The sequence below is a fragment of the Argiope bruennichi genome, chromosome 4 (assembly GCF_947563725.1).
Source record: "Argiope bruennichi chromosome 4, qqArgBrue1.1, whole genome shotgun sequence".
Taxonomy (NCBI): domain Eukaryota; kingdom Metazoa; phylum Arthropoda; class Arachnida; order Araneae; family Araneidae; genus Argiope; species Argiope bruennichi.
In genome coordinates, this window is record NC_079154.1 from 62,342,012 (window position 1) to 62,354,128 (window position 12,117).

Here is a 12,117-nt window from a genome sequence, read left to right on the forward strand (position 1 = left end):
TTGTATATTTTGTCGTATTATAACAATGGAAATTTTGGACATGAACTTACCTATTAAAATTTGACATATCAACTTGTATTATGTATTTCAGAAGGAAAAAACAAACCACTAGGATACAAGTTTAGAAATAAATGTTTTGAAATTATTCAATTTAAATTATATAGCAGAAAAATTTTTAAGATATAGCAAAAACATTTGCTCTTATATAAAACTAATTACAATATCCCTCCAAATCTACAAATAAAACAAAATATCTTTAGATTAAAATAAAAAGGCTTTTATTAGATAGCTACAAATTCTAAAATCAGAACTTAAAAGTAGTTGTGAAAGAGCTGCATTTGTTCTAAGTTTCAAGTAGATTCAGTATCTCGGATATGTCGGAAGGTTTCTTGCACTTCGAGGAAGGATTGATCCGTGTGCATCAGATTAAAAAAAGATTCCCACAGTGAGAGAGTCAAATGGTTCCCAAGCATTAGATGGGGCAACTGAAATGAGAAAATAAGCATTTAGAAAATCATTAAATCTGCATAGATTTTATAAATACATTTTAGAAACATGAAGCTTCTTTTAGCTAAAATAAAAGATTCATAAGGAATGAATTACTGCAAACTCTTTTGTCTACAGATGTCTGTAATACTCTTTTTTGGCATCTATCTAACTTGTTTTACTGTTAGTTTATTATTATGAATACAAATTGTTCATGCAAGCAAGTCTGAAAATGTTTATGTATGTGCATGTTGCTCCTATTTTTTATTTATATACAGTGCATTTTTTATTTTGTATTAAGCAATGCATTTTTTTCTATTAATACATCACCATTTGTTTCAATCCGATTAATTCAAATTAATCAACATTCTATAGTTATCAGATTGTAAACTTCACATTTTATTTACATGATTTTTATTCAGGGTTGCAGTAAAGGTCAATGATCTAAAGTTTGCTAATATTTTCTTCCCTTATTATTTTTATTTTGTGAAAATGTGGATTTCCATGAAAATATAGATTTTTTTGAAGACAAATTTTATCATCCTTGAGATTGATTCATTTTCTTTTGTATAAGACTATTCATGTAATCATGTTTTATTTTATTTCTTGGTGTTTAAGCTTGGCAGAATTCATTATTTTCATTATATTCATTAGTTCAGTTTGTTCCAAGCCTGTGCCATGTCTTTTTTTTTTCTTTTTTTTCTTGCAAATGGATCACTATTTCTTTCAAATCGATTTTTCATATTATATTATATATATATATATATTATTTGAATTCATGAACATTATGGATAGAAACGATCCCAATGCAAGGAAACAAAACTTTTAATATTGTTATTTATTTACATATAAAGTGGAATATTAATAATATTTATTTTTTAAATAGTCTGCTGACATGCATCAAATTTCATAATGCAGCTTTTGTTAGTTAATCTGCAAAATCCTACTTGTGATATTGTTGACAGAATAAGTCCGGTTAAATGTGCACATCTTTGAGTTTAAGAATAATACTACCCATTCTTTAATAATTCTTAATGCATAATTTGCAAAAATAATTTCATTTAAAAACTCAAAATTTTTATAATTAAGCAATATTTCACTAAAAATTGACACTTGTAATATAACAAGGGTAAAAGGCTTCAGGATTATAATGTAACAATTTTTTTTTTGTCACCAGTTATCTTCAGTAACTTAGCACAAGACATAGTGTTTTTCTCAACTTTTATTATATTTGACATAATGTGCGACATGGTTGAATTAAAATTTGTCTCTATGGTACCCTCATAAGTCTCATGGATTGAGCATCAATATTTTTTTCCCCTTTCATGTCTATACTGATGAAATAGAGATTTTTTTATTACATTAATTCAATTATTTCTTCAGAGATATAAACCTTTTAACATTTGTAATTATTTTTGGAATTTAAGACAGGTATTGGATCATTGTGATTTCACAATGTTAGCCAATTACTCCTTATTTTATTCGCATTTCCTAGATCAACAACAAAAAAAAAATCCCATTAATATATGAATATTTTTTCATATAAATTGCATATCCAATTCAAAGCAATTCACATGAGAAAATTAGCCTTTGCCAATTTTAATAATACCCAACAATTCCAATTTTAATAACCTAATTTAATTCTTAAATTATCCTTCGCCAATTTTAATTTAATAATACCCAACTTGAAGCATAGATTTTAGTAAATTTTTAAAAATTAAATTTAATCCCTATTGTTTTCTTTTAGTTTGGTTTTTTCGGTAAAAAATCAGTCATTTTAAAAACTTCCTTTATAAATATGTTAAAAGATGTTTGAAATAAAATACAAAAGAAAAATATTTTTGTCTCGAATTACTTGGAATATTTGAAAACAAGTTAACAAAAATGCTTCAAAATGACATTTTGACATCAAAATCTGGTTAATGGATGATATATGGCAATTAGAATCTGTTTAGAAGTTTGGGAATATATATATATCAACTTATTAGACAAAGGAAACTTATTAGCACAGCCACAGATATGAAATGTAACTATCCAACAAATGGGATGTAATGGGTTAGTAATTTCCTTTGGTTTTGATTTTTTATACGAAATATACTCACCATATCAGCAAAGAATGTAAAGACTCTAAAGCTCAAGTCTACATCAACTGTTAAGTTTCATCAACCGCTTTTTTCTACAATTTCAACTTCTCTTTCTTTTCGGAAGAGCAATGGGAACATACCAAGCAAGCACCCTATGGTTACTCCCAAAGCACGACCCTAGAAACAAAACAGAAATTAGTAGTAAATTCAATAATAAAAAGAAAAGCTGGGTAGAATAATACATTAGCTATCACATTAAAAGGAAAATTCTATCAGAAAGATAAAATAAACTGAAACCGATATTTAAGTTTTTTCAAACCTTCTTCAGAATATCAATCCATTTCACAAATAGCATAAAAAAGCATTGTATTAATTTATGCATAATAAATAATCATCACCATCAATAATGATTTCTAAATACCAAGAAATAAGAAAATTAATATAATTTCATGAAAACTGAGTTAAAAAAAAAGTAAGAATACTCATTTCCCCTTTTAAAAAATTAATTTATCAAATCAAACTGAGAATAAATCAGGAATAGAAAATGATGATTTAATTACATCATGGCAATTTTTATAGATAGAATAAAACATGAATAGAACATAGAATAAAACATATTTAGATAGAATAAAACATGAAAATCATATTTTAAACTGGACATTCATGATCACTTGACATCAGCAATAGAATATGAGCATTCGAAAATTTATCATCAAAGTGAGAAACCAGTCTGAATTAGCATCATATTTCAAACCACAAACCAGCCTGAATTAGCATCATCATGATCACCCATCCATTTGGAATGGGTGATCATCAAATGTTGGCAGAGATGAAAGCTTGGAGTATCTAGAAAAGGGGAGAGAGTTGTGGAGTGTGCGCACGTGCACACACACAAAAGCATTTACTGAGATTGGAATAAAGCTCGTGAATGGCCATTCTAAATGGCTGGGTAAGAAAATAAAAGCATAGAATGTCATCATCTGAAAGATGTGGCATAAGCTATTGTGAATGGCCAGTTTTAGGTCATGATAAAATGCTGTAGTTGATAAATTCATATGAAGTGTAATTAACTTATTTACTTCTTAAAGCTGAAACTAAATTGGCTTAATTTAAAATTTTCATTTTGGTTGAATTTTTCCTTATCCTAAAGTATTAAAAAAAGTTTAAATGCAAAAACTTACCAAATTAATACACCAGCGAGATCTAGATAAAGCAGTTTGTGCAGGTGTCAGTGTAGGAGATTTCACACCTATCCTAAATGCAATGCGTTCAACATACCAAGCAGAGCTGAGGGGGGGGGGGGAGCAAAAAAATACATATGAATTTCAAATAAAAGTATAAATTTATATTCAAAAAGGAAAAAACTTTTTTCCATATTTTAAATGAATAAGCTGAAAACTTTTATGATTTAGAAGGTTTATCAAGAATTTAACATTTTATGTTATTTTGCATTATGGATACATATTGTAAATTAACCAAATTAATTTAAACACTTTTATACATTATAGCTTATTTCTGAGAAATCCTTTATGTTAATCTAGTAGAAAAAAAAATGTCAATTTTAATTATTTTTCTTCTCAACTTTATTCTTTTAAATAGCACTTAAAATTATTTAAACTCAAACTAATAAAAATATTGTAATTAGTGATTTAATTTAAAAAATTGATAAAAAAGTTTCAAATATAATAAATTAATAATGCATCCATTAAAAAAATATTTGAAATAAAAATACCTTACCCAATACCTGCTACATCTGATAGAGTATTTCCCAAACCAGCAGCTTAAAATAAATAAATAAAATTATATCCTAAACACATAAAATCATGCTATAAAATTATTTCAAATTGAAAAAAAAAATCTAAAATTCCAAAGATATGAAAACTATAATATAGAAAATTCTTGAAAATATAATTCTATGTTATAATTTTAAAATGTTTATACTGTTTAGAGTCAGTGTCTAACCAAGCTGAAAGTGCAGTTATTAAGCCAAGATAAATAAATAATAAAATTATTATTTGAACTGCTAACTAACTAGCCTTATAAACAGAAAGACTAGAAAAGACACTATGCAATTCATCAGTGATGATGCTAGATCTTGGCTGCCTTATCTTCAAATTATTATTTCCATCAGAGATGTTGATAGCATTTCATATGCCATAATTATTATAGAACTTAATTACTGCTGTAATTAGCATTATTTAATAGAGATGTATTAACATAGATGCATCAGCATTATTTAGTAGATGCATTATTTAATAAGTATCATTATAAAATTCACTATTAAAGAACTTGGTCTACATGCAGTTCATTACAGAAATTAGTATTTTGATGAGAAATGCAGTAAGGAATTTTGATAGCATTAGAAATGAGAATTCTAGTTTTAATTTTAATTAAAATTACATTCAGATGTCTAAATTATTCTTTAATTTATTTTAAATACAGTTCTTATGCACTCATTAGAAGATTCTTATATTCACCATATGTCTTGATTTTGTATCCAATAAAATGTTTGATTAATATATTTATAAAAATAAAGAGAATCTTACCTGCCATAGTAGAGATCCCTAAAGTTATTCCAATAGTAGCATCAATATAATCACCCTAAAAAAAAGAAACGAATTTCAAAATCCTTTTCAAAATTTTATAGTAATGAAACAACTGCATTTTAAAAGTTAGTTGTTTCTTGGTTAAACTAGTGCAATTGTTTGACAAAGAAAAGATTTTGACACTGTTCTAAAGCCACAATTATAACTACCAAGTCATTATTCTCATGAAGAATGAGTTCTATAATGAGCCAGATTGGCATTATACTCATTATTTTATTATTAAAAGAATCCTAACAGGTCATGTCATACTATTTGAATAAATATTTGTTATATAAATTAAAAACAGGCTTTTGGGTTACTTTTTTAAATAAGAAGGCCTTTAGCAAAATGGTCTCACCATGCCTTTAGAATTAAATTTCTTTTCATTAATATTAAATAATTAAAAGTTTTAGTTTCCATTTTCTTTATTTCCTTTTTTCAATTTATTATCATTTTATTTTCATTAATAATATTCACTTTCTTTACATGATATCAAATCTCTGATTATTTTTATGAAAAGAAAACATTTTAAAACATACAGTTTTATTATCTTAAATAAATTCTCTAGTTATTATACAGACTTCATATTTCTTTTTCAGATTTTCCAGTTCCAATTTTGAATCATCTATAGACATATCAAGAATGCGCCCAATTTCAACAAAAGTTATTCACCATGTTTACAAAAAAACATTTGAGATTTAAGACTTAAATGGGCTTACAGAAAGATTTTTCATTTATATATTTTTTTAAAGGAAACTGTATTAAAGGCAATTCTTTAAAAGATACTTGATTAAAAAAGTATTCATTCTATAATATTTTTTTTTAATTACATATATAACAATAATAAATTTATATGAATAAATACAATTGGTGTTTTCAAAATAAAATAAAGTTTTTTTTTTTTAATTTTTATATTTTGTTATGATTTAAAATAGGTTCATTACATCTTTAAAAATATTGTTTAATCTAAAAAAAAAATTTCTTGCACTGACTTTGATGTTTATGATTTGCACAAAAAATAGTTTTAAACATCACATTGGGATTGGCATCAGACCCATGATATTTTAATAGCCATACAATTTTTTGTATTTCTTGGCAATTATACTTTTTTTATGGGGTTAAGCATTATGCTATAGTGCTACTAAGAAATGTAATTATACACAAAATCTATTTTCCAAATGCACACTTCTCGCCACTAATTCCACATATGCATGCATATCGTCTTAAATCTTTATGTTAAGACAACAGAAGAAAATGAAGTAATCAATTATTAGATGAAATAATGAAAATGATTTCAATTTTGCAAGAATAATAATAATAAAAAAAAATTTAGAAAATTATGCAAAAAAAATCATTTTTGTACAATAATATTTTCAGATATTGTGATAAAAAATGATAAATTTTGCTTAATTTTTAATAAATGAGTTTTTTAAAGCACCCTGAGGAACATATTGTCACTCTTTAAAGAAAATTTATACCAAATTTAGTAGCTTTAAATATGTATCTATTCAATAAAGCACCAATATATATTCTATTCTTACAGCTATAATCATAATAAGATTGTCAAGAAAACCAAATCCAATGAATGGCACTGCACTGTGTGCAAGTAAAGCTTGCAGTTGGGCTTTGGTTGGAGGTTCTGGAGGTGCATCGACTAAAAAAAAAATGAAATAAAAAAAGGTCATTACAAAACTTTAAATAAAACAGAGTTAGATGAAATTTTTAAATCACAATTAATCATAAAAGAAATAAATGGGAATTTTTGAAATGAGAGTTAAATAGATGGTTCTTAAATCTTATAGAAGACCCAAGATTTTATCATGAGACAACACCAAGATAATTGCATCATGCATAATGAAGTTTGGCAATCTTGGCACACTTTGAAAATTGTCATATAAAATGACGAGTCGCTATAAGACACAAGCACTAAAAAAAAAAAAAAAAAAAAAAAAAGCTAAAAGGAAATCAGTTTAGATTAAATTATTTCTGAAAATTTCTGGTAAAAAGAAAATATAACCATTTTTAAAATCTTATTCAATATAATTGATTTGAAATAGTAGGAATATAAACTTATTCATTTAATACTGCACTGTACTCAAGCTTCTTCCTACAAAGTAGTGGAAAATCTCTAAAATTTACTATTTAATTTAAAATGAACTACATAATTCAAATAAATTATAGTACAATTACACATGACAAAAATAATAGTATACTTATTATCTTATTTATGTTGTTTCTTTCCACCTTGTTTTATATTTTAAAAAAATGCTTTTTTTTGTTTTTTTAGCATTTTTTTAATAAATTTGCAAAAGCTTATATTATATAATTAGCAAGTAAAACTATCATAATTCATTGAAACAAATAAAAAAAAATATTTTTGTAAAAATATATTTGGTCACTTTTTAATTTAAAAAAATATTCTCAGTAAAAACAAAAAATGCACTCAAAAGAGAAATTTTTTACATAAATGATTTTCTTTAACGTTAAATAGTATAGCATAACTAAATTTATTTGCAAGTAACTTCAGAGTATTTTTGATTATTTTCAACATGATTTTTAAACCAAGCAATAAATAAATAAATTAGAAATAATATTTGAGGCTTTATTTTGTAATGAGTGTTTATCTTATGTGTCGAAATCAAAGCCCACTAACAGTCAAAATCTTAAAAACCTCTTGAATGAATATATATATATATATGGTAATTTATGCTCAAAAGCTCATTATCTGGAAAAAAAATCTTAAAATCAAAATTAATTAAAAGATAATTTTATAATGAATCTGATACAGTTCTTTAAATGGAGTCTTTGTTAGAAAAACACTTATTAAGGGAAAAAAAAAAAAAAACCAACCTAATTTATAAATTTTTTCATGTAAATGAATAATTAGAGAGGAATTAAAAAAATTAATTTTAATACCTCCTTATAGATTTAAGATGTTTATACGATTTTGGTATAATTCCAAGAAAAAAGATATGTCCCCAATAAAATTCCATAGATAAATATGATTTTATTACTGAGTTGTTTCCAAAAAATTTTTTGCCAACATAAAAAATCTTCAATTAAGATATTTGAAAATTAAGTTATGTATTAGGCTTTCCTTGGACATCTTAGTATATACAGTTAAGAAATATGATTGCTTTAAAGTAATTCCTTAGTCACATTATCAAAGTGATGTCTTAATAAGAATAAATCTATAGGTTCATTACTTTGGAAGCAGTTATATACAGACTACTTTGGTATAGATTCAAGTACATAACTGTGTATTTTCTATTTTCAAGCATTTATATTCCCATTAATCATGAAAATTATGCTCAAACCTCGAAATGCTAATCAATCTTAATTCATAACATTATGTGAAATTTTTTCATGAGGCAAGATATATCCAGAATGCATATCTTCCCTGATTGCTCACCTGAAATATTTTTACAGTTACTCCAAAACAGGAAGATATTAAGTTAACTTAAGTTTAATTTTCTTCAACCTTCTTAAAATGATAAAAATAAATTTTTTATCAGATTTCAGGAATTAAAAATTAAATTCCTGCACGGAAAAACCAATAGTTTCTCAATGAATTGCTTCATTTCATCCTGTCTATGCTCCATCTAGCTATAGTTTCTTAATTATTCTGTCATCACTTGCTGTTGTACATCTTGATCTGCCCAAATAGTTTTGCAGCAACTGAATCTCTTAATGCTACTTTAAAAATTTATAAAAGCCATTTTTGGCTAAGTTTTCACTGGCTTTACTTCAAATTTCACCATAAAATTAAGTCTTTTCACTTGTTAAATGCTGATACACTTTTTGAAGTTTTATTATGCTTATTAATTCGATTAAATGAAAGGATAGAAATATAATCAATATCATTAATAGCAAATATATAAAGAAATGAGATATATCTTCTTTCAAGCACTAGGTAGTATCTCAACACCAAGAGATGAATCTTATTCAAAAAATATGACTAAAAAATGACTCTTTGAAACAATTGTGTTTAATTGCTGCATTCAAACGAGCGAAAACTTTTTTATATCAATTTAAACAAACTGAAATGCAGATTTTTTATATCATTATTTAACAAGCTTTCGACAAAATAATATATAAAACAAAATTTACTGCATTACATTTTTGATTGAATTATCGTCCACCTAAAATATACTTTTCAATCACTTAATAAATAAATTTTGTTATCCATCAAAAACGAACAATACACTTTTCCAGAAATTATGGAAACTCCTTATCCCCCCCCCAAAAGTATTCATATTTTTGAAAATTGATATTTATGTAATCAACTGCGATATACAATTTAAAACTTTTATAAAAAAGTAATATATTTTTAATGAAGAATGATCAAAGTATGCAGCTATAAGTTATTTTTGCGCATAGTTAATTTATGAAAAGGAACAAAAATATATATTCCAAATGCACTTACGATAATTAAAAAACCAAAAACAAATTATAAGTTAATACAATAATTATTCAAAGAGAATAATTTGCATATTAAGATAATAAATATTTGCTTATGGATAAGGTGAAAATGCTGTTAAAACTTTAAAATTATTTGAAAACAACACAAATAAATAAAACAATGCATAAAAACCTTTGATAGCTGCCGCTTGCGTTTGAAAACGTTGAAGTTCTTCGAAAAGAATAGTCCTTTCTTTGTTATTTAATCTAAATATAAAATCTTGAGCTAATTGTCTTGAATGCAATTTATCTTTAATTTTGAAGCCTGTGAAACCCAGGCTACAACTCGATGTTTTCAAATGTACATGGTTAAATTTGTGAAAAGAAAATTTATATGCAGAAAATAAACTGGCCCTCGCTGTATTGGCCATTTATTTGAATTTCAGAATGTTTTTTCTACAATGGAATTTGACAAATGCAATCATCTAATGACCGAAAATGGAATTTTTGCAGGTAATTCGGTTATTGACATTGACATAACAACACAAGAAGGGGTAGAGTTAACCGGAGGACGTATTGGAGGATCAAGCTAGGTTCCAATTAGTGCCTGTAGACGGCGCCAGCTGTCTACGGCCATCTGTAGGCGCTAACAAGAACTATCTCAATTGCAGGATTAGCTATAATAGGGGTTATAAGATTTGGCAAATAAGTACACTTGTGGCGAATTATGCCAATCTTTTTCATTTCCTATTACGCGATTTTGTTTTTTATTTTATTCCGCCATAACTTGGAATCGTCAAACTGTTTCGTTTCTTTTACTCTTTCTGAAACTTTACTCGTTTCTTTTTCACTCTTTCAGAAATTCATCTGATAATTTTTTTTATTTTAAATTGATTTTGATGTAAATAAATTCTTTATTATTATTAAAATGTATTTATTTAGTAAGAATTTTTTAAAGTCATTTGTTAAAAATTATTATTTATTAAATAACTTGTTGAAAATATAAATGTATTCATTTATTATTTTTTATTTATTTTATTATTGTATAATTATTTTTCATTTAAAAGAAAACATCTCCAACAGTCGAAAATAATAGAAATATTTTCATGCGAAATTTGAATAAATAAATGCTTTCATGTTATTGCGATTCGAAATAACATTTGACTGCAAGGACTTTCTATATAATATATATATAAATTTTTTACTATATGCAAATTTTTTTTCTAATAAAAGAAAACGTGCGCGTGTGTATGCAGAGAAGAATAAATATGTTTTGGAGGGTAGGAAAGTGTAATGTTTGGTTGAGCAATTTTTTAATTTTTATTATTTAAAAACAGCGAAAAAGTTTGAAGTTTTTCTGCAATAACTTTCGAAAATGTTTCCAAATTAAAAAAAAGATTTTAATTCATCTTTAAAATAAAAGTATATTTAGACATATATCTTTTTAATTATAAAATCTTATGATATTCTTTATTTTAACAAATTTTTAAATTTTGATTTTCAGCAATATCGTAAATGAAAGATAAATCATTTTCATTTTTCAATCAAATCTGAATGATTTTTCTTTGTTAAAAAATATGAGATAAAATTATTCATACTTTTAATATTATAAAATTTATAGGCTGGCTTCCTATCAATAAATTGCATCTTTCAAGGCAGGTTGTTGGACTTAGCGCTTCCAAATTTGGCTGGCAATTAGCTATTTCTTAGATAGCAATATTAAGAAATCTTGTTTCAAAAATTAAATTAAAATTTTAATAAAAAATTAACAAAATTCCAGCATTTTCTTTATAACTTCGAAATATATCACTGCCCAAAAACATTTTAAATTTAAAAAAAAATTAATTTTTCAGTTATCTTTTTTTTTTAATTCCATTCAATATTTTTCTTCTTTGATCTTAGTATTTTTCAAAATACTTTTAAACATATTTTTCAAAAATATTTTTCATTGGTTTAGTAAACTATACTTCTATATGAGCACATTGCAGTGATATTCAATACAATTTTATGCGCATATTATTGTCATTTTTAATTTTTTAAATATAATATAAAACTAAACAATTAAAATCTACAATCTTGGCTTTCTATAATATTTTGGATGAAGATTCAAATTTACTTTATTATTTTCATTTCTATTATTTATTTTATTTCATTTATTTTAGGTTAACATAAAATTAAAAATTAGGTATAACTGAATTATCATCTTTTTTTCTTTTTTTTTTCCTAATAAAATACAGTTGATTTTTTTTTTATTTGACCAACTTTTTATGGCTTTTTTCTATAATTTAATAAAAAGCAATTTTAAAAATTAACTTTCTATTAGTTTTAATATATTTACTTCTTAGTTCAATCATTAAATAAGTCCTCTATCAACTGCAAGATAATTCTTTTCGAAGGTTATGTTAATTATTTATCTATAATAGTTTGCTTAAACAGTAATTCACATAAAAAACTAAGAATTAAACTAAAAGTAAGTATTAAAAAAAAAAAATTCTCATAAACAATATTTTTTATAATAATTTACAATTATATGTAACTTGTTATTTTTTTGCAATTCATGC

General features: G+C 24.9%; 1 protein-coding gene across 1 annotated transcript; it reads right to left on the reverse strand.

Annotated features, from left to right (window-relative positions):
- Positions 1-261: 261 nt before the first annotated feature.
- Positions 262-10,102, reverse strand: LOC129966890 (transmembrane protein 65-like). The gene is made up of 7 exons (XM_056081499.1): positions 9,750-10,102; positions 6,697-6,809; positions 5,117-5,171; positions 4,308-4,350; positions 3,752-3,857; positions 2,589-2,747; positions 262-485 (listed from the first exon to the last, which is right to left on the reverse strand). The coding sequence occupies exons 1-6, from the start codon at positions 9,985-9,987 to the stop codon at positions 2,649-2,651; spliced, it is 654 nt and encodes a 217-aa protein (XP_055937474.1). The 5' UTR covers positions 9,988-10,102; the 3' UTR covers positions 262-485; positions 2,589-2,648.
- Between the last annotated feature and the right edge of the window lie 2,015 nt (positions 10,103-12,117).

What these genes read in the sequence shown, in the direction of transcription:
- LOC129966890 (XM_056081499.1), bottom strand. Translation starts at nt 9,987, where the DNA reads ATGGCCAATACAGCGAGGGCCAGTTTATTTTCTGCATATAAATTTTCT. An exon ending in GCAAGCGGCAGCTATCAAAG is followed by an intron (nt 6,810 to 9,749) that starts GTTTTTATGCAT and finishes TTTTTTTTTTAG; the next exon opens with TCGATGCACCTCCAGAACCT. An exon ending in AGGGATCTCTACTATGGCAG is followed by an intron (nt 4,351 to 5,116) that starts GTAAGATTCTCT and finishes ATTTATTTTAAG; the next exon opens with CTGCTGGTTTGGGAAATACT.